General features: G+C 42.5%; 1 protein-coding gene and 1 pseudogene across 4 annotated transcripts in view; one reads left to right on the top strand and one right to left on the bottom strand.

The window, feature by feature from the left end:
* Window positions 1-23,750, bottom strand: part of LOC144498688 (sortilin-like) — a 145,007-nt gene that overhangs the window by 54,681 nt on the left and 66,576 nt on the right. For all 4 annotated transcript variants that reach the window (XM_078220187.1, XM_078220189.1, XM_078220186.1 and 1 more), the window contains 6 exons: window positions 19,345-19,407; window positions 10,916-10,992; window positions 4,282-4,384; window positions 3,997-4,176; window positions 3,760-3,833; window positions 2,459-2,505 (listed from right to left, as the gene is read on the bottom strand). In XM_078220187.1, coding sequence (XP_078076313.1) covers window positions 2,459-2,505; window positions 3,760-3,833; window positions 3,997-4,176; window positions 4,282-4,384; window positions 10,916-10,992; window positions 19,345-19,407 — 544 coding nt within the window. The remainder of the gene's footprint in view (window positions 1-2,458; window positions 2,506-3,759; window positions 3,834-3,996; window positions 4,177-4,281; window positions 4,385-10,915; window positions 10,993-19,344; window positions 19,408-23,750) is intronic.
* LOC144499128 (small ribosomal subunit protein uS14 pseudogene) lies at window positions 22,600-22,774 on the top strand (annotated as a pseudogene).

Raw genomic sequence — 23,750 nt, 5'->3', positions numbered from 1 at the left:
CTGCACATAACCCCTACCAAAATGCTCTCAAGCCAGTGGTCAAGCATTTGTGGGCCCTGATCTTATATGATTTACTTGTAAGGCAGTTCAGTTCGGATTGGGGAACAGACGAATGGTTTGCCTGCTCCTTTGCAATGCAGAGTACACTAGTTTGCTGGTTTGCTGCTGTTGAATTTTAAAATAGTTAAAATTATACTAAATTTAATATCTAAAGTTTCAATATCTTCACAACCTTCTCTGATATCTTAACTCTTTCAGGGTTGAACTTAATAGTCACAAATAAAACTGATCATCTGTCAGTTACAAATTAGATTATTTCATTAATTCATTTGACACATTGGACATGTAGGGGAATTTCTGCAGACTCCAGAGAAGCAGTTTGAGTGCAATGGAAATAGTATGGTCCTTTACAATCATTAAGCTCATTCCACGAGCTCAAGTGTGATAGAACTGACACAGCTGACCTCCACTCCCAGGCCAGTTGGGATATTAGGGGTCACAGCAGAATCATTTCATGAAAACATGTTTGATAGGTACCTGTGCCACTGTGGACATTTTCTGGGCACCGATAGAGGAGGATAGGGAAAAAGCAGCAGCAGTGGCCAGCTGATGCTATTCGGGTCAATATCATTTATAAGGAGGCTGACATTACAGAATATGCAAAGCCAGGAACATGAAAGTGGAACCCCACATGGTCTCCTAAACTGACTTGTATAAGAGATTTTCCCCAGCATTAAGATTGCTGTGCAGAATGGAATCAAGTGCTGAAGGAATTGCATGACAAATTCCTGCCCACCCCCCCACACCCCCCTTCTGCAAGAGTCACAGACTATTCTTGAGGCAGGCGGATGTTCTGCTCATCCGAAGCCCCATCAGACGTTCTCTGGGTAGAGACACATGTTCTAGGTGTTAGCCCCCATGGAGTTTCCAGAATACTGATACTAGCAAGGGATTTTGCGGTCAGAGTAGTCTTCATGTGTTTTCATGAGTGCAAACTAATCATTGCCAAGTTGATTCACGATAGTGTTCACATACTTTTTTTTTTATAATTGTAGTGGACAGCAGTTTATGGAAATAAAATATATATTTCACACTAACCAGAGAGTTCTAATCCTGAAGGATACTGTCACCTTTATCCAGGTGCCAATTTTGTGCTCAGGCCAACGTTACTTTTTTTCATTGTTGGCTTCTTCACCATAATATACAATTGCCTTTCATCATTGTTGCCCCTTCAATTATTGTTTAAAGCAATTCTATGCATTTAATAAAATCTTGGAAACTGTGTTGGTTGTACATATGATCAATGTTCAAGCTTTCTTATGCATTCAAGAAAACATGCTTTGTACCAAAAAGGGATCTTAATGTTTGACTTGCTTTGGAAAAGTATCTTTACATTTTGGCTGTTCCTGAGCCTTCACTGATAAGGACAGACATGTTCACTGGTCTAGGTTAAACGTCTTACTTCTGTTTATTGATGTGGAAAATGTGGATATGTTCATCCTGTATTCAACTCAGTGCCACCATATTACTAATGGCATATTAAGCTAGTGTTTCAGAAAAATGTAGCTTTTCCAGTGAATGTATTTACCATATGCAACATATCTCAATGCCTTATATTCCCTGAGTTTCTGCCTTCCTCATGTGCTGACTTTTGCTTAAGTACAATTCTCAAGGTGTTGGTAATCATCGAGTAGCTGTACACATGCAATTCAAGAAATGTAATGAAACAAAGGGAGTAAAGTTAGTCTAACAAGGTAGCACAACACAAGCAATGGCAAGCCAGCAGCCACCCTAACCAATTTTCTTTGTAATTGATATTGATGAATGTAAAACAGACTGCGGATTCACTATTGCCTTCTTGGTGCCAAGTCAATTTTCACTCCAACAAGTATCACCAGCTATTTCTGTTGAGTAGTGGGCATCAGAGTCAGGCCTGATCTTGTTTTTAATCACACTCACCCAAAGGTGAAAGTCACTGGGTCGTAGGAATGGGAAATCTGGTCTAATTTTCCCTTTCTCTGGTCCAAGCTCTAAGCATTGTGGCACTCAGCTGGATGAGAACACATTACTCAGCTCAGACAAGGCACTGAGCCTGAGATTGTATGATATAGCTACCAGCTATGGTAGCATTGTGGACCGCCCCGACACTGCTTTCTTAAATAACTTACAGGCAGTTTCCAACATTTTCACAAAGAAAAGCACCACATTTACTCTGATAACATGGTAACAGATATCAACTCACTGCAATTACATCTCAACCAACAATAAAAACACTTCTATAGGGAGAGGAAAAAGAGAGAATCTATCTATAACTAAGAGCAAGAGCAGCAATTGGAGATTGAAAGGAGAGATTCAGGATGGGATAAAGAGAAAAAGAGAATTAAAGACAGTGAGGGGATAAATAGGTAAGAACCAACTCGGGTTTCAAACAAAATAATTTTTTAAAAAGTTAACTTACAAATGCCATCGGGATGAGTCGAGAAGAAAATGGTGTTTCTAGGTCCCCTAGAAAACAAAGAAAATCATGAGAAACAAGAGGGTACTACTAGAGCACACACCTCCACTTTACAGTGCTAACTCATTATTACAATAGTGCAATTCTTCCTTGAGGCTTCTCCCTGCCTGATTGATGCTCTGTAACCAGAAAGTTGAAAAAACATTCAGAGCTTCCATCACACTGAAGAGGCTTCAGGTTAATTTGTATCCAACAACCTGCTCTGAAAACTCTGCTTACATTTTGACAGCTGTGAAAAATTCCACCACAGCAGCAAATGTCAATTTGCCCCATCTCCCAATATTAATGGATCCTTTTTAAAAAATTCCAGGATCCAGATCTACGCCTTAACCAAATACTCATCAGTTCGTCTTTGGGCCATACTCCCTATCTGTTTACCAAGTTTCATCGAAATTTATCCATTTGTTTTTGAGATACATTGTTTACAAATGGATGAACAAGCGGGATATAAATATTGTGTTGTTCAAGATTCGCAAGTCTACTTGTGGGTCAAATAGATACAATAAGGTTTAGTACAGCACCATAAAAATCTATAAATAAAATGGCTGCAATGTTTGCTGTTCAACAGTGGGTACTACTTGTAGATCAATATGAAACACTAGAATATTTTTGAGTAATGATGGTAGATTTGTTTTTAATTGGGTAAGGATATCTTGGAGATGGAGCAAAGGCAGATAATGAGGTCGAGGTGCAGATTAGCCATGATCCAATTGATTAGCAGAATAAGCTCAGGAACTGAATGATCAACTTTTGTTCCAGTGTAACAACGTGATTGCCTGAGGAAGTTGGAGATGGAATTTCCCCAGAGTAGTTTTCTCATTATTGGTCCTTGGCTTTTCTCATCCCCCTGCCCCCCCCACCTCTCTCAGAGTTGTACATGGTTGCTTGTGGGAAGGGGGCGGTGGAGTGGAGTATCTAGCCATGATGATTAAGTTATCATAAGCCAAGCAAACCTGATGGCTCAGGTGGTCTTTTTCTGCCCATCAATTTTGTATGGTCATAGTGCCTTTAAGTGAACAGAAAAAGGATAATATTCTCAAAAAAAGAAAAGGTCGGGGAGAATCCAATAGATGACACAAATTTACTAGCATTAGTGATCAATTAATTTAATGCACAACAATGCCAAAATTCTTTAAATGTGATGCAATTTTCTTAAATATTAGAAACCTGTTGCTACAAAAAAAATGCTTTCTAGAACAGATCTTATGTAAGATCCAGAGGTTTAAAAGAAGTCTCTAACTTACCATGAGTAAGTATATACAAATCGATGGACTGTTCCCCACGTTGCACCAAAGTTCCGAGAAAACCACAGGGCGTGCTGCAGTGGGAGAAAGCAATGTCAAAGTGAGAGCTTCTTCCAAACCTTGATGCTCATAGCTGAGCAGGGGCCTTCTGTATTTTTACAGCTAATCAGTTACAATGGCAGAATATGTAAATTTAAGAACAATAAGCTTGGCTGATTGCACCTTTGGGATACTCACATCAGTACTGTAGGCCAGCAGGTACTCTGAATTGGTGGAATGATAGAGCATCGGCTGGCCAGGGTGGAAGGGTAGCAGGATAGAATGAAATGTTTCACCAGAATCAGACGATCGAATTATTACACCACCATGCTTTCCACTTTGTCCCAAGCGTTTTGACACATCAGCAGTCAGAATTACCTTTTATTTTAAGACAAAGGAATGAATTATTAATAATTGTGCAGTGGTTTCCTGATTCGTGCTGAGAGAATATTTCTTGTTTCAACCATTTTGAAAAAGTCTCACCTTCTTGGAATGCTCTGGTCCTACATTAATTCCAAACTCCTTCCGTATATAATAGTTGCTGAGAAGGTGTGAGACATCAACAAATGTTTTTCCATAATCTTCACTGAAATTCAAAAGAAATTATCACTTATCTGCATCTTCAAGTTACAAATGAATTTTAAAAATAGACACGATCCTTTCCCAAGTCCTTCAGCCATACACACAAGGGACAGCAACAATTATTCTCATTTCTTCCCCTGAGGGGGAGGAGGTGAGGCATTGTTGAATTGCAATTAATACGTTGAAGTCCAATCTCCTAAATGCTTAACAGGTGGAAAGATGTAAAGCATGAGGTAAAGAGTATGTACACATACATGAAGGACAGAAAACTGAAACAGAGATGAACGGATGAGTAAGAAACTGGAACAGTAGCATAAGAGAAAAATAGACATGGCGATTACAAATGAAGATGTGGAAGTAAACCTGTTACATTTAACAGGTTGTAACATTTGTATGAAAAATGACTGCGCAAATTGGACTATTATTTAAACGGTGAAAAATTACAACATGCTACTGTGCAGAGGGACCTGGGGGTCCTTGTGCATGAATCACAAAAACTCAGTTTGCAGGTGCAGCAGGTAATCAAGAAGGCAAATGGAATGTTGGCCTTTATCGCGAGAGGGATGGAGTATAAAAGCAGGGAGGTCATGCTGCAACTGTACAGGGTACTGGTGAGGCCGTACCTAGAGTACTGTGTACAATTTTGGTCCCCTTATTTAAGAAAGGATATATTAGCTTTGGAGAGGGTACAGGGAAGGTTCACCAGGTTGATTCCGGAGATGAGGGGGTTAGCTTATGAGGAGAGATTGAGTAGACTGGGCCTGTACTCATTGGAGTTTAGAAGGTTGAGGGGAGATCTTATAGAGACATACAAGATAATGAAGGGGCTAGACAGGGTAGAAGCAGCGAGGTTATTTCCACTTACAATGGAAACAAGAACTAGGGGGCATAGCCTCAAAATAGGGGGGAGTCAAATTAGAACAGAGTTGAGGAGGAACTTCTTCTCCCAGACGGTAGTGAATCTTTGGAATTCTCTGCCCAATGAAGCAGTAGAGGCTACCTCGTTAAATGTGTTTAAGTCACAGATAGATAGATTTTTAACCATTAAGGGAATTAAGGGTTATGGGGAACGGGTGGGTAAGTGGAACTGAACCCACTATCAGATCAGCCATGATCTTATTGAATGGCAGAGCAGGCTTGAGAGGCTAGATGGCCTACTCATGCTCCTATTTCTTATGTTCTTATAAATACTTGTATGTCTCTGCTAAAATAACTAAGTGGGCAAAGGGCCTTCATACAAATTCATCATACAGTTGTGCGCTGTTACTACATGGTGCAATTTCAAAGTGACCTGTTTTCATATTGCATCCTCTACATGTTTGTCTTCCACATACATGTGTTTGAGTTTGAGAGATTAGGTTCAGATTACAGTTAAAGTAGGGATAGAATTTATAATTTCTTTCATCCATCAAGTGCATTGAAGCAGAAAACAAGAATGATTCAGGGTAATCTTATACCTTATATGGTACAGTGGTTGACAAGATGTAATTGTAACTTGACGTCATTCAATTTATTCTTTATCTTTTATGATGAAGGGTTAAAGGGGTAGATTCTTTAGACAAAGGGATACATTTTCGAATTGTCTGTTGCCGCACCCAAACTCAGGACACATGGCTGAACCCAAGGATCATCATAAAATGGCCCTCTGGTCTCAGCTATCGATGTAGGACCAGCTGCCACCACAGGATGAGTATTCACAGACAGTTCACTCCACCTCACAGGAAAAACAAATTTGGGATATATTTCAAGAAAAAGAGTTTGGAGCAGAATATGGGAGCAGGGTAGGGGCTGGTGTCATTGCATGAGATATGGAGCCTGGAGAGTTTGAGCAAGGTAGGTGTTGGTCCTGCCCTGTTCGCCGAGAACACGTTTTGTAGAGAAATTTTCTAAAAGGTTGCAGTCCCTCATTAACATATTCAACGGGCCCTGGATACTGAAAAAAAACAGAGACCAATAAACTTCACAGTGTGTCCCAGGGCGCAGGTCAACCCACTGCTAACTTTGTGTGCTATGCCCCTTTTCTCTGCCGAAGAAATAGTTGCACACATACCAGTTTCTACCTCACATTTCTTTGTCATTTTATTGTAATAGATAATTAAAAATGCAATGCAGGTAAAATTCAACTTTGACAGATGTGTGGAACAAGGTTCAGCAAATCAACCAGTGGCCAGTTTAACATCTAACATCCAAGAAGGCATTGTAACATCTAAGAACTGGAGAGCACCCTCCCCCCTCATTACACAGCCCATCTACGATTCCTCACCATTGAGTATGGATGGCCTATCCAATGCCACCTTTTCTTTGCCACCACAACATTCAATTTTACCCCCAGAGATAATGTCTTGTAATTCAGGTGGTTGAATACCAGTCTGGGGCAGAGAGCCAGACTGAGGGCAGATAATGCCAGAATCACACACAGTGCTTGCCACACTGTCACAGTCTGGTTGTGAGACACTCACAGCTGTCGGCAATAGTTAGAGGTCAGCATTGCTTGACGCCAGCTAGCGCCTGGTGCTGATATGATTTGTCTTTCTCTTGCGCAGCATTAGTGTGTTTGTCATATTCACACCTGATCACATCTCAACAGTAATTTTTAGGCAGGGGTTGTTATGGTTACCAGTAATGCTCACTGTTGCAGAGTGTTACCTCACCTGATTTCTTCCTTTCCCATCGTGCCACAAGAAAGTCATTTTAGCTGGATTATATTACAGAAGTGCCAAAGAATTCTCATTCAATTCATGTGAACTAATAAGCTTCCATCACACCAGCTACTGATCCTACACATTGCATACTTGGGTTAAAAATAAAATGTTGGGTCAGGCAGCCTCTCCGGAGAGAAACAGAGTTAATATTTCAGTTTGATTATCCATCATCAAAACATTGAACTTCCATCAGCAAAAGAAACAGGTCAGTATTGCACATATCTTAGTGCTGCCCAGTGTCTAGAGTGCTCCCATTTATGAGCTCTTCATTGCAGCTAACGCCTTCTCAATCTCATACAGCTTTCAGCATCAGGGATAACCCCTCCCAACTGAGCTATTTATAAGGATCATCAGGTTATTTGCTGGTTAAATTCTTCTGGCTGTTGCTTCAATTCTCCAAGTGTTCAGTATTCTGCGTGGTTGTTTAAAGTTGCAAAAATCTATAGGGAGCAGTGTGGCAGGTGCTCAAGAGGTTTTGTCGACTTCCAGGTTCCGGCTGAAACCTACTGCTCCCAGACAAGGTCACATGACTAGGCATTGCCCCTGAAACGCAGCATGATTGAGAGAATGCACAGAGCTGATGATGAGGAGGAGGTTGATGAAGAGGAGAAGGTTGATGAGGAGGAGAAGGTTGATGAAATCAACTACGCAGATATTATCTGCAAGGGCAACTCAACTTGAAACACCTTTTCGTGCTGATATATAGTTTTGCTTTTGGAATAACATGAGAGGTCATGTGAAACCCCTAGTGAAAATAACCAGCCCAGTTATTGTATAACAATTGCTCAAGACTATTTATTAAACTAAATACAAGACAAATATACACAAATAGGATTGTAACACTCTAGACAGTTTAATATATGAACTACTAAACACACACACACAGTTTATGTATAAATTACCTCTTGTTCCAAAGTATATATCTGTGATCCCTGAACTCCTTAAGACTTTCCTGTGCACAAACCTATCACAAATCCAGCTTATAGTTACCTCACAGTACAAGGCAGATGATCAAATCTGTGAAATGCATTTTCCTGGTCCAGTGAAGATATTTAAACTGCCTTTGTAAAGTTTTCTGCACTGTCTTGACTGTAAGACTTCTTAGATATTAAACTGGCCACTGGCTGTGAGATGTTAAACTAGCTTCTGGCAATTATACCCTGGTTCATCTATGATTCTCCTTTGTATATTTGGGCTGTCTGCACCTTTGACATTCCATGACTTGAAATTAGCATTTGTATATCTCCACTGATTTCTTAGTCAACTATGTGAGCTGTTTCCTGAGGATAGCTATTTACAACTGATTCTATCTGCTAATCTTGTTACTGAAAATGGGCACATTTTCTCATGTCCGGCGAGGACGAGGACGAGAGCTCTCAACAGGAAGCTGATCTGTTCATTGTGTTCAGAGAGCAATTCTCCTACTAAACATCAACAAGTAACAACATGTGCAATGTCTGCATTCCCGAAATCTGCTCCTTGCTGCAGCCAAAGTTCAGCCTCAGAGCGGTGCAAGGACCAGATGGCCAATAGTTGTGAAGGTGACTGTGATGATTAATTTTGTGCTGCTCAGGCAGGACATATTAGCACCAGGATGAACCAAAGGATAGATACCTGCTGAAACCATAGCTGATGATTCCAGTGTGCATATATTTGCTGCATGCCTATAAGAAATGAGAGAGATTTCACTCTCCATGGGGAGATGGAACAACACCTCTTATCTGGAAGAGCCCTGCAGTACTCAACAAAATAGGTGTCAAGATTCACCAAGGCATGCTCCATGCTGCACTGCCTCACCATCATAACAAATCAGTTTTTCCCTCAGCTATCCAGCAAGCAGATCAGAAGTAGGAGCATGAGGAGAAGAAGAAAGAAGTCAACCAACATAGCCCTTTTTTTCAGCTGGGCTGCCCATCTAGATCCCAGTAGTCACAACTCCAATTCCCCATTCATTAACAGTCCCTTTCCCTGCTGACCAACACAGCATCATCTAGGCCACATTATAAAATTAAAAGCCACCACAAAATCAACATTACAAACAAAATTTCTGAATGAAATGATTCCATATTGCAAACTGAAGTCAATGATTCACCCTTGTGCCTGTCTTCTACCTGCCCTTGCCTGTCCTAATGCAACCTCAACGGCTGCAGCATGGCTGCTGAAAGCTTTTGACTTTCAGTAATAGAGACTGAAGATGACCTTGTTGAGCAGTTTTGGGCCTCAGAGGGTCCATTGGAGCATGGGCAGCAGCAGCCCATGCAAGAGGGCTCCACTTGCATGAGGTCATGAAACCCCTTTCAGCACTGCACACGGGTCTTCAGAGCTTGACTTCTGCCATTGATATCCACAGCTAATTGCCCCCAAAATGTTCCTGGAAGGCCTCCTGACCCTCTTCAGAAAAGGGGCATTTCTCCTCCTTCTGCAAGTCCTCTAGTGCAATATCCAGAAAGCTCGGAACCAATGTTCTCTGATGTTGTCCGGATCAGATTCAATTCTGGCACGATTGCCAACACGTGCTCCAGTCACAATCTACCTCTCCTATAAGAGCTGTGGGCAAGATTTAAATGGTGCTGGTCACTATTGATATTGGCCTCCTGTTGATGCATCAGCCAAACAATAGTGCAGTTACCACTGGCTGTACTTTGAATTATTAAAATAAACAGGCAGCTTGAAGGTGGCACGCATCACAATCAAAGGGGGTGGGTTAATCAAGCATGGCCATCCCCGGGCCTGTGTTTGGAAGCTATTAAACTTGGACCCTGATCCACCGCATACACAGGCACCTTAATTACTACTCATTTATTATTTGTTAAGTTCTTAGGAAAAATCTCCCTTATTTAACCAAATGTGTTGCTGTTGAGTCCCTAACATCAGCATCTCACAAACCTGTAATCTCCTGGAGGTAGGAGGATAGCAAGTGCATGGAAATGTGATCACCAAATTGCCCACCGAAGTCAAACCATCCAGATTTGGTTGTACTATGCCGCTCCTTCATAGTCACTGGGTCAAATTCCTGGAATTCTTGACCCAACAGCACTTTGGAGTAGCTTCACCACACAGCAGATTGAGAAAGCGGTTCACCACCATCATCTCCTAGGAAACTAGGGATGGACAATGCATTGCCAGCACAGCCAAGAAAAAATATTGGAAAAGCTCTTGTCGATGGTGGAGAGCGAGTGTTTAAGGTGGTGGATGGGGTGCATATCAAGCAGACTGCTTTGTTTTGGATTTTGTCGAACTTCTTGAGTGTTGTTTGAGCTACACTCATCCAGTAGTATTCCGCCAGACTGCTGACTTGTGTCTTTTGATGGTGGGCATGCTCTAGGGAATCAGAAGGTGAGTTACTCACCACAGAATGCCCTCTGAGCCACTCTTGTACCCACGGAATTTATAAGCTTCAGATCAATGTTAGCTCTTCCCATCACGACTGAGTTAAGGAGGATTTTTCTCTCTCAAAGGGTCATTAGTCTGTGGAATTCATTTTCCCAGAGAGCAGCGGAAGCTGGGTCGCTGAATTTTATAGGCTGATGAGACAGATTTTTGATCAACACGGGAGTCAGGGGTTATGTGCGTTAGACAGGAAAGTGGAGTTGAGGCCATAATCAGATCAGCCATGATTTTATCAAGTGGCGAGCAGGCTCGAGGGGCCGAATGGCCTACTCTTGTTCCTAGTTCTTGTGTCCTTGAGTTGTGTTCACTTCTTGCAGTTATTTTCAATAGGGAGAGTGATCTTAGATCAGTCCCCTTTTCTGTTGTATATGTGACTGAACTCATTATGTGGAGCCCTACACCAGAACTGCAGAATTCAAGGATAATAAGTGGCACTGCCTTACCTTCTGTACAGTCGTGAACTTCCGCCAAAAAACAGCCAAGCAAGTGGCAGGTTGAAAGTAGTCAAAGCAAGAATTATCTGAAAAAATGTGCATTAATTTTAGTGCTAAAGCACAATATAGTTGAAGAATTCTAGATAACAAGTGTTACATTTAAGTTTCCTAGAAGTGGAGGAAAGGAGATGCAGCAACCATAGTCTATCTTTTGCCACTATGCTCGGTATTGCTATATTCACTGCCAGCAAGATAGCCATAAATATTGAGGGAAACTGTTTATTAAAAAGGTTTTGTCAACCATCCCAAAAATGTTATTAAGGACGCAGGTACTCATTCCTTGAAGATAATCAAAATGAGGACGAAATTATAAAAATTTGTAACCTAGCTCAAGTTTCCTACTGTCTCCCCGCATCTTTTATACTGTACACTGTATACTTTTATACTGTACTGGAAAAGATTGAAAGGGTGCAGAGGAGATTTACAAGGATGTTGCCTGGATTGAGTGGCATGCCTTATGAGGATAGGCTGAGGGAGCTTGGTCTTTTCTCCTTGGAGAGACGAAGGATGAGAGGAGACCTAATAGAGGTGTACAAGATGTTGAGAGGCATAGATCGGGTGGACTCTGAGGCTTTTTCCCAGGGTGAAAATGTCTGCTATGAGAGGACACAGGTTTAGGGTGCTGGGAGGTAGGTACAGGGGAGATGTTAGGGCTAAGTTTTTCACACAGAGGTGGTGGGCAAGTGGAATCGGCTGCCGTCAGTGGTGGTGGAGGCGAACTCAATAGGGTCTTTTAAGAGAATCCTGGATGAGTACATGGAGCTTAATAGGATGGAGGGTTATAGGTAGGTCTAGAAGGTAGGGATGTGTTCGGCACAACTTGTGGGCCGAAGGGCCTGTTTGTGCTGTAGGTTTTCTATGTTTCTATGTTTCTACACTGTTTGCAACTTTATTGCTGTTTCTTGTGCTCCACATCCTCCTTGATGGAACAGGGTGATGATGAAGGGCTAGGAAGAGGGAAGGACAGAGAACAGGGCACTGTGTATTCTGCGAGGGCAGAATTAAAATCCATCATTAATGGAAGTTGGTCATTTTAATTCTCTCTACTCGTTTGTGCCTGTGGTTTCCCCCCTTAACCTTGTGTCCAAATGACCCAATGACAGTTGTTCATAATGAGGTGTGTTGGAGAGTGTTACAGTGCAGCTAAGTGGCTTTCTTTCATTTATTCATGGGGTTTAGGTGTCACTGACTGGGCCAGCATTTATTGTCCACTCACCATTGCCCTTAAACTAAGCAGCTTGGACAGATTTCCTTCCCTAACGGACAGTGGGGGCGATTCTCTGAACTTGCTGCACCATTGATGCTAGAGAATAGCACGCAGGCCTAAAAATCCATTTTGCCCCTAACGCCAAACAATTTGGAATAATGCATCCCCTCCATAATGGCGTGAACTGGATTGCACCCAAAGTCCGAATAGCATCTTTAAAGCAGCATTTAAATATACATAGCCCATTCAAATCCCATCACACGGAAGTCACTGGCCTTCAGGGGCAGGGCACTAACAGCGAGAATCATGACTGGTCTCCACTAGCGGAGACCTGGTGTAATGGTCATGATGCAACCAAGCCTCCCCCGGTACCACAGTAGAAAACAGTACCACTGCAGGGAAGTCCATTGTCAACTTGTCGGACTACACACTTCAACCAGATGAAATCGAAGTTCTCAGCCGAGGGCTCAATTTTTGCCCCACCACCAAAATAGACCCCATCAGTCTCGCAGCATACACATGGACTTTAACCTGGTGTTGTTAAAACTCTTACTGTGATGGTCATGTCAGAGAGTTCGGAGGCCACTGAAACCCGAGTGGTCAGGGGCATGGCCAGCTGGTGCCCATCAGGCAGTGCACACCTGGCACACCGGGAATGGCCACCGGGCAGCGTTAATTGGGTATTGCTAGTATGCCAGGGGTATTGCCGAGTGGAAGGGGCCTGAGTGGGGGCCATGATGGGGAGAGCTATGGAGGGGGCGGGGTGGGATGGTGGAGGTCTGATGGGAGTGATTCGTAAGTTTGCGGACGACTCAAAGGTTGGTGGATTTGTGGATAGCAATGAGGACCATCAGAGGATACAGCAGGATGTAGATCACTTGGAGACTTGGGCGGAGAGATGGCAGATGGAGTTTAATCCGGACAAATGTGAGGTAATGCATTTTGGAAGGTCTAATACAGATAGGAAATATACAGTAAATGGCAGAACCCTTAACAGTATTGATAGGCAAAGGGATCTGGGTGTACAGGTACACAGCTCACTGAAAGTGGCAATGCAGGTGGAGAAGGTAATCAAGAAGGCATACGGCATGCTTGCCTTCATCAGCCGGGGTACTGAGTTTAAAAACTGGCAAGTCATGTTGCAGCTTTATAGAACCTTAGTGAGGCCGCACTTGGAATATAGTGTTCAATTCTGGTCGCCACACTACCAGAAGGATGTGGAGGCTTTAGAGAGGGTACAGAGAAGATTTACCAGGGATGTTGCCTGGTATGGAGGGCATTAGCTATGAGGAGAGGTTGGAGAAACTTGGTTTGTTCTCACTGGAGCGACGGAGGTTGAGGGGAGACCTGATAGAAGTCTACAAGATTATGTGAGGCATGGACAGAGTGATAGTCAGAAGCTTTTTCCCAGGGTGGAAGAGTCAATTACTAGGGGGCATAGGTTTAAGGTGCAAGGGGCCAGGTTTAAAGGAGATGTAGGAGGCAGATTTTTTACGCAGAGAGTAGTGGGTGCCTGGAACGCGTTGCCGGGGGAGATAGTGGAAGCAGATATGGTAGTAACTTTTAAGGGGCATCTTGACAAATACATGAATAGGATGGGAATAGAGGGATATGGTCCTCGGAAGGGTAGGGGGTTTTAGTTAAGTCGGGCAGCATGGTCGGTGCAGGCTTGGAGGGCCAAAGGGCCTGTTCCTGTGCTGTAATTTTCTTTGTTCTTTTCTTTGTGATCCTGTTGGGGAGGGCATGTCGGGGGCGGGCAGGGGACAAATCAGGAGGGCCCCAACCCCAATGCTGTTGACCCTCAGGAAGGGACTGGGGGAACATGCCGCCGATGAAGGAAGGGGGGTCCTGATGTCTGTGGTGTAAGGGGGGTGGACTCCCAGAGCACCCCGCGGTCAGGGCACCCTTGCGAAATAGCACCCAAGCACAGGCTCCCTGACTTTTAGGCCAGCCGCATTCAAGGTTACTGCTAACTACTGACAACCTCATCTTGTGCAGTGGGAGAAACTGGAGGGATAAGTCTGTCATGGAGGTTGGGGCAGGATTCAACTCCAGTTGACCCTACCCTAACAGATTATTGTGGTCTTACTGGAAAAGCAACAGGAAGCTTCCCAACACTCTACAGCTTTATCTGGGCAAAATGCAGTAGTACCCATGCACACAGAGCTCCATAAGTCTTAGTTCTCTACACTTGGGGAAATGGGTATGTCCCTATAGAGAGAGAGAGAGTACACATCATGTATGAAAAAAAAACAAGAGAAGTTTGAGCAATGTCGATACATCAGAGATGAAAACATGGAGGGGCGAACCCACAGGGGTGAAACAAAAATAAAAATTGGGCAGGCTATTTTTTTCCTCAAGCTGAATTTAATTGTGTCAATAAGAACCATATGCATCTGTAGATCCACAGTTTTAATGTTCTCAGCAAGAGGGACTGAACGTAGGAGATTGTGCAATGAAACAATGTGAACTTTTGCGGGGAGGGGAAGGAATGTGTAGGATAATGTACTTCAGTGTCAGAGGAGTGAGCAGGCTGAACAAGTTTCTCCCATGGGGATAAAGAAAACACAAACAGAACTAATAATTCCCCTTGAAGGTGATTAAAAACTGGTAGAGCTGGTCATTCCACATCACAGAGCATTGGTTACAAACTGGTTCCACTTCAACTCATTAGAGAGTTATGACTTGGATGTCTGTAACTCTAGCTGCCCCACTCTCTTAGTTAAAGAGACTATTGAGAGGTATGCATATTAAATAGGAAAAAAGAAAAAATCACATTTATGAATATGCGACAGGCTTCTTAAAAAAAAATCAAAGTCTTCATTTTTCATGTGTTAATGTGCTGAGTACTGAGCATTGCACAAATTATCCTATTGCTTCTTCAATTTGATTTGTTAATGGAGAGAGAGGAAGGAAAAGAACGAGTGAACTGGCTTCCTGTCAAAAGAGTAGGTAACGTAGGTTAATAATCTTACCCTGAAAAGAATAAGATATTTCAGAGGGAAAGGCAAAAAATTGAAATAATTGCCTGAGGAATTGCTTAGTACCTGTACACTTAAACTGTGAAATGATGCTGCAAATTCAACCATCTGGTAAATGCACAATATATAGCACCAGTCCAACCATGTCACTTGGCTTTTATGCACAGTGGCATGGAACATAAAGATGTTTCTCTTGGAAAAAACTACAAATTTTTGTACACTATTTCTAGGATGAAGAGGCAGCAAGAGCACCAATCGAGTTGTGACTGATACTGGTGATATGTCATGAAAATCCTTGGGCTGACTCTGCCTCTGATTTTCCTATATCGCTTACTAGGGAAGACCCTAGCACTTTAACTCTGACAGCACAATCAAAATCATGAAGTCAATATGAATTAACATCCTCCTTATCTGTACAACATTTGGTGTTATTTCATTGTAGCAGCAAACTACATGAACAGTAGAGATGTGTATTCATTCAAACTCTCATGCCTCTCTCCTGCAATTGTATCCATCAGTAATCAACCCTGTTGCCAAATGAATCACTGTTGCCAAATTGCTCTGCTTATATTACCCTTGAGGTGGCTGCAGTGGGGAAGAGATGATTATCCACTTCTTCTGGAATATGCCTTCGCAAAGAAGGTCTGGAAAGAAAGTGATGCAGTGTTTTTTGTCAAGGTTTATCCCAAGCAGTCCATGACACAGGACTCTATGCTAAAAGGGCTATTCCCAGGGATGCACACCAAGATCATGGAGGACCATTAACTCAGTGAAAAATGCTCACTGGTCTGTCCAAAGCCTGCTGGTCTTCCATGCAAAGAGTCATCCACGACCAAGTGTTGCAGACTAGCACATTCCGAAGTCCAGAACTTAGTATTGTGGGGCACATTTGGGGCATTGTCACAAAGGCACAATGCGGAAAGGCCGCCATGGTGCACCAAGAGGCTGGAAAACCCCTTGGGCTGTGTGTTTGAAAACTAATACAGCTTGTAAATATTAACTGCAATTTTAAATGTAATGAGTAGTATACAGTCGAAGATTTTAGTTTACACCTCATTTAATTAGACGGAGATGAGCAGAAATGTTTTTGTTCAGAGGGTCGTGAACTCTCTTTGCGGAACTCTCCTCCCAGAGAATGGTGGACACAGCATCACTGAATACTTTTAAGCCAGAGGTAGATAGATTCTTGGCTAACAAGGGAATCAGATGTAGGCAGGATAGTGGCCATTTGTTCTGTTGATACATTTCCTAGATGGTCTCATTGCGACTGCATGGCTGAGCTCCATGACTCACAAATGGAATAGCTTAGCAGAGGTCTGTTTATAGAGGTTGAAGGGGAGTGTTAACTTTGATTGATTACCATCTTAATGAAAGTGATCATTTGTCGTTTAATGTGGTGCTTCAATGTCTGTATGTTTAAAACTGTGGGTAAAACTTCTGTTATTGATACGATGAATGGCTGTATCTATTGACACTTTGATAAAGTTGTAAGAGCAGTTCTTTTCAGAGATTTTTTTGGTTGTTTGTCGTGTTTTTTCATAAGCTTTTCAAACCCTTGCCACTCTTATTATATGACTATAGATAGGCTGGAAATTTGGGCAAGGAAATGGCAGATGGAGTTCAATCCTGATAAATGCGAAGTGATGCATTTTGGTGGGAATAATGTAGGGAGGAGCTACACGATAAATGGAAGAACCATAAAGGGTGTAGAGTCGCAGAGGGACCTGGGTGTGCAAGTCCACAGATCTTTGAAGGTGACGTCACAGGTGGAGAAGGTGGTGAAGAAGGCATATGGCATGCTTGCCTTTATAGGACGGGGCATAGAGTATAAGAGTTGGGGTCTGATGTTGCAGATGTATAGAACGTTGGTTCGGCCGCATTTGGAATACTGCGTCCAGTTCTGGTCGCCACACTACCAGAAGGACGTGGAGGCTTTGGAGAGAGTACAGAGGAGGTTTACCAGGATGTTGCCTGGTATGGAGGGGCTTGGTTATGAGGAGAGATTGGGGAAACTGGGGTTGTTCTCCTTGGAAAGACGGAGGATGAGGGGAGACTTAATAGAGGTGTATAAAATTATGAAAGGCATAGATAGGGTGAACGGTGGGAAGCTTTTCCCCGGGTCGGTGGTGACGTTCACGAGGGGTCATAGGTTCAAGGTGAAGGGGGGGAGGTTTAACACAGATATCAGAAGGACATATTTTACACAGAGGGTCGTGGGGGCCTGGAATGTGTTGCCGGGCAAGGTGGTGGAGGCGGACACACTGGGAACGTTTAAGACTTATCTAGACAGCTATATGAACGGAGTGGGAATGGAGGGATACAAAAGAGTGGTCTAGTTTGGACCAGGGAGCGGCGCGGGCTAATTGTTCCTTGTTTCTCGTTTCAAGGCTTCATTCTATGATCATCTTGCTGGTGCCAGTACAGAGCGAGACTGCGGATAGTTGGGAACCTGTCTCGGGGGCAGGGAATTCATATGGTGTTCGTGGAAGTGGAAATGACTAGGGTTGGGAAGCATTTTCCGATCAGGGCCATTGTGATCTCCTGGACTCGTTTCGATCGCCTCAGGGGGTCGGAGAGGAATTTCCCAGATTCTTTTTCCCCATATTGGCCCTGGGGTTTTCACTCTGGGTTTTCGCCTCTCCCTGGAGATCACATGGTCTGGAATGGGGGGGTGGGGGTGAGTTAATAGGTTGTGATGAACAAAGCATCGTAGCTGTGAGGGACAGCTCGGTGGATAGGATATTGGTATGTAGATAGGCTGGAAAATTGGGCGGGGATCCTGGATTCAGGATTCAATCCTGGACCGGGGAGCGGCGCGGGCTTGGAGGGCCGAAGGGCCTGTTCCTGTGCTGTATTGTTCTTTGTTCTTTGTTCTTTGACTGATTGGTTCTGTATACAGTGCATACTGGGTGAATGGGCACAAAGAATGCAGGGAGAGCAGGGAGGTAGCAGGCGGCTAATGACTGGCATATAGAAGGGGCATGGGATGTTATAACGTGCCTTTAAGGGATAGCAGCAGGCAATCACTGGAGAGAAAGTATGTCATGTGATCCAGTCTCGATCTCACTTTAGCCTTTGAGCGCACACACCAGCACACAGCTGTTGCTGATGTCTTCAAACTTTCTACTGCTGTATAAATGTTCACATGTGCCTATTCTAAATAAATAAACCCACAACGTGTTCACACAAACCCTTTTAAATGGTTTGTGTTTATATCAGTATAACAAGACAACAGGGAACATGGAAGGGCACAGGGATATGAAGCGTTATGAGGGGACATGGAGTGGAAATGTGGGAGTGGATGAGAGGGTGAGGACCTAAGGGTCTATCAGCCTTTAATTTAACTGAGCCGAAGTTCCAGACAAGAAAGGTAGAACTTCTAACCAGCCTACCTAAGCACTCATCAGCCTCCATAGCTGTCTCTGCAGTGCATTCAGCAATGGTGGGTCCAATTTCTTCTGCAAGTGTTCAGTCCCCTTTCATATTTTGGCCAACTCATTCTGTAATTTCTGCATTTCCATTTCCAATTCCACTGTCCCTCTTAGTCATCATCTGTGTGCATAGTGGGTGTGCCAATCATCTCCCCAGGTTGATGAATTGCATGTCTAGTGACACATTTCTGAATTTTAAAATCATAATCTATCAATTACTTATGTGGCGATTCTGTGATTCTCCAGGACAAGATGGCACAATGCACACTCCGGAACCTAAAACTTTGATGGCTGTGGGATCATTATTCCAATCAAGCAATTCATCAATAGCAGATCAGAAAGTTCTAATTTTGGCAACGTGGCAGTAAACGTAGTCAGTGAATGTTGCATAACTGACTGGAGTCCCTTAAATACTCAGTATTGATGGTTCTGTAATTCTGTGCTCTCGGTCGGTATCTGCATTTGCAAGTGTTGTAGTCAGAACCCATCTTGTAGCTCCAAACCCGGCTAGCATTCCCTGAAAACACAGCTTCCCTACTGGAAGAATGGGATTTATGGGATCCATCCTACTAGCGTAATAGTAGTGCTAGCTTCGTCATGAAGACAGCTTTTGGTTTACTCTTCAAGTGAATGCAAAATAAAAGTTGCCCAAAAACAAGCACATTATTAAACTACTGATTTTATAAATGATAAAAAGCTTGCTACATTTTTGAAGGGAAGCATGTAAGTACTTTTTCACAGATCAAAATACTGACTTACCCCAGTTCCATCTCCAACCCAAGCCAATGTTACAGTAGAACCGTCATCATCCTCAAATGTGTACTGAAATGTAAAGTAAAAGTTGTGAAAATTTATCAAAGCTTTTGGTGTGCTTCTGATTATCTGAATTAATGTGAAATGTTAATTTTGTTAATCATCCATTTCATGCTGGCTTGACTTAGTTTCCAGCATTCTCTGTTTTATTTCAAAGCTTTAAATCTACCATTGGCAGTCACAAAAAAGGATTATAAAAAATAGCTGGTTCTCTTATTTAAGTCATACAAGTGAAGTATGCAAATAATAGCTCTGAGCTTCTGGCTTTTGAAGATGGCCCAAGTTTGCCAACTAATTCAGAAAACACAATTTGGTAAAAGCTGAAAACTCTGTAACACTGTCCATTTTGTTTCAAAATAAATACTTAACTCCCAAACTGGCCAATATTTAAACATTGGGTAACATATATGGATAAAACCAAGTTGGAAAAACAGAAGTAAATACCACACAAATAGTTGGTTAGACACGGCCTGATAATGCTCTTCACTCTTCTGTTTTTGCAAAGTACAGCCCCATCTCCAACCTTACTATCCTAACCATAGCTTATGAATCATGTTCATTCTCAAATCTATGCCAATCTCTCCAATAACTTCACATTCGATCTCTCCAATCACAACTCTACCTCTGCCACAGCATTAAAACAACTCTAATCAAAGTCACAAATGACATCCTCATGATGCGCTATTTATCATCAATCTTCTTGACCAACCATTAGCCTTTGCTACAGGTTATCCTCCTCCACCACCTCTTGTGTGTTATCCAGCTTGACAGAACCAAGGGGACTGTCCTTGCTTGGTTCCACTTTTACCAGGCTGTTTGCCAAGTCCAATGAAACAAATTTCTGATCTCATATCTGCGACATCATCTGCTTCATAATATCATCCGTCTCAAAAGATCTGTTGCTGAAAATCTCATCCATATCCTAGTTAAAACCAAACTTAATGATTACAATGTTTTCATTGGACTTCCCCTTTTTTACCCTCTATAAAGTTGATCATGTCCAAAGCTATACTGGTTGCATTTTAACTCACGTCAAGTCTCACTCACCCATTGCTCCTATCCTTGATGATGTACATTGGCTCGAGTTTATTAATGCCTCAAGTTTAAAATTCCTATCTAAAGGGACGACAGGATCATGAGATGCATCTCCAACTCTCTTGACCCTTTTCCTACTAAGCCACTGGTGACCCAACCTCCCTGCCTGGCTCCCATATTAGCTGATATTGTTAGCTATTCCCTATCCTTCAAATCTACCATCGTCACCACTCTCCTCAAAAAAAAACAACCTTTATTCCTCTATCCTCGCAAACTAGCATCTCCATTTCCCTTTCCTCCTGAAAATCTTTGAATGTGTTTATTCATTCATACCTAGCTTTCTCAGAAGTCCAAGTCGGAGTCTTTCCAATCAGGTTTCTGCCCTGCCACAGTACTGAAATGGCTCTTACCAAAGTCCTAAATGACACCCTGTGTGACTGTGACAAAGGTAAACTTCACCTCAATGTATTTCTCGACCTGTCTGGAGCCTTTGATACAATTGACTCTACCATCCTCCTCCATTGTAGTTCAGCTAACTGCGACTGCACTTGCCTAGTTTCATTCCTATTTATTTGTATCCAGAATTGCAATAGTTTCTCATTTCATTTCCACAGTTACTTCTTGTGTCCCCAATGATCTATTCTTGGATCCCATTTATTTCTCAACTACATATTGTTCCATGTCAACATAATCCAAAAACACAACTTCAGTTTCCACATTTATGCTGGTGATCCGAGGCTCTACCTCACCAACACCCCTCTTGTTTCTTCCACTGTTGCTAACTAATCAGGTTGCTTATTGGACGTCCAGTTGTAGATGAGCAGAAATTTCATCCATTTAAATATTGGGAAGACTGAAGTCTGTCTTTGCTCCCCATCAAAAACTCCCTTTTCACCTACTGCATATCCCTTTCCTTGGCACCTCTCAGAAGTTGAACCAGCATGTTCACAACCTTTATGTCATGACCCAGAGATGAGCTTTCAAGCATATAGCCACAAAATCACAAAGGCCTTCTATTTCCACCTTTGTGACATCACCTGTCTTCTCCCTGCCTCTGCTCTTTTGCTGCTGAAAGCCCTGTTCATGCCTTTGCCACCTCCAAACTTAACTATTCTAATGGAATTCTACATTCTACCCTCACAAATCTTGAGATCGCCTAAAACTCTGGTGCCATTATTCTAACTTGTACCAAATCCCATTCCTTTAATGTGTTTGCTGGCCTACATTGGCTTCCAGTTAAGCATAACCTTGATCTGAAAATTCTCATCCTTGTTTTCAGATCTATCTTCACTTTCTTTATAATCAGCTCCAGCCTCACGATTCTCTGAGATATTGGTGCTCATTTAATCCTGGCTTCTTGGAACATCTGAAATTGTGATCACCTCGCCTTTCAACTGCATAGATCTTTCTATTATGGGCAGGAGAGAGAGGAGTGCTGAACTTCTTTATCCTCTCCCCATCTATCCGTAAGCAGGTGTTTCTGAACTATTTTTAAAGTGGACACACACACACATACGTAGACTTTACTGGTTCTGCAATTAATAATTTTTAAATATTTGCAAATGTGTTTTGCAAGGACAGAAAGGAGAATTTTATGCTTTCAATTGAACCTGAATGACTGACTCCAGTTTGGAATTTGATTGCAAGTAAAATATTAGCAATGAGCACTCTCCATATTCCTCCCATGGTTGCTCACTATGCTCTACAGACAGTTCTCTCTCTTCATGCTGTAGTATGCTCCACATGCAGTGACAACGCCATTGCATAAACTGACTGAAACAACCTTCCAAGTTATAATTCATAGCCAGTCACCACAACACCCACACAATAGGCTATTTGAATCATAGGGTTCTTTTACAAATTAAACAAACACTAAGTAAACAAACCTAAACTGTGGCTCATAGAAACCAATCGGTTCATCTTACACCTTCTCTGTCTCAAGTACATGAGCAGTTGACATTGGGGCACCGGGAAAAAAGAACACAATTGGCTGGCTGGCCCACACTCCAACTGTTCTGATTGAAGTGAATTGATTGTGGACTGGATTAACCAACCAATCTTATTAGCTGATACTAACAAGCTTTAAACATCAGAGGGAAACAGGTTTATAAAAACCTTACGAGCTAACACAAGCTGATAGTTAGATTTTTTGTGTGTCTAGCCACCATGGGACAACAACAGCCTTACTGGTCTCACCCCAGGAAACAGCCAGGGCTCTCGCCTCATGCCAAGTCTGTGTGAACCAACACAGCCTGATCCTGAAATATGGCCTCAACCTGTGTCGCCAATACTTCAGACAATATGCTATGCTAAGGACATCGACTTTGTCAAGCTGGACTAAATTACAGAAGGAGCAAGAATGCTTTCCACTGCAGTACAAAATGGAAATGCAGCATTTATTGGACAACTTTCTACTGTCTTCACCTGGAAGAAGCAAATTTTTGTAATGGTTCAGTTTTGTAAATAGAATTGTCATTAAAAAAAACCTAACAAGCTGATAGTTGGAATGTGAAACCATGATCATCTGGCAGGGGTGTGCCCCTCAGGCTTTTGGCTAAATCAAGAGTCAGATCAAGCCCAAGATAAGGTGCAATGCCTTTTCTTGTCAGTTTGGATATTGTTTGTCTCTCTCTTCCGGGGACTATGAATTGGATTCAATTAGAATTTAGTTTTTGGAGCAAACAAGAAGATGGATTTGGGTCTGCCTAGTTCGCTCTGCGCAATGGCTTAGTAATTTTAAGAATTGAATGAGTTACAGCATTTTGAAATATAACATTCTTTCAGTTTTAGAAGTTTTATAAGGAAATGCTCAATTTGAGAAAATAATTCCTCATTCTGAAAATCTTAGTCCTGCCTTTCAACTCATTATTGCAATATGCATCATGCAAGTTGTTTCCTTTGAAGAACCCTTGTGGAGTAGCCCCCAATTTTCCAGCAGCTGCTGAAAGCAGTTCAGGAGATTTTTAAATGATAGGATTCCCTATTAATTGATTGGCTCACGTCCCAGCAGCCACAGAGTCCATTTCACTGAATGGCATTGCACAAGCAGGCTAGCCGAGCACTCCTGCACAGGCACAACAAACATGATGACACAGCACATTATTTCACGGATACACACCTGTACTGAGCTCATGGACATCACTGCTGCCTGTTTTGTTCCTCTGCTGGCACTGAGGTGAATGCAGGGAGAGCAGCAGGAGAAATCAGTGCCTCTGCAGGAATTAGTCAAGGGGTATGAGGTCATGATCCTGGGGATGGAGTGCGCAAGTTTGCTAATGTAACCATCAGGGGAGAGCTAGTCAAACAGTGGAAGCCGA

The sequence above is a fragment of the Mustelus asterias genome, chromosome 9, assembly GCF_964213995.1.
Source record: "Mustelus asterias chromosome 9, sMusAst1.hap1.1, whole genome shotgun sequence".
Taxonomy (NCBI): Eukaryota; Metazoa; Chordata; class Chondrichthyes; order Carcharhiniformes; family Triakidae; genus Mustelus; species Mustelus asterias.
This window is presented reverse-complemented; position numbering and strand designations above follow the sequence as displayed.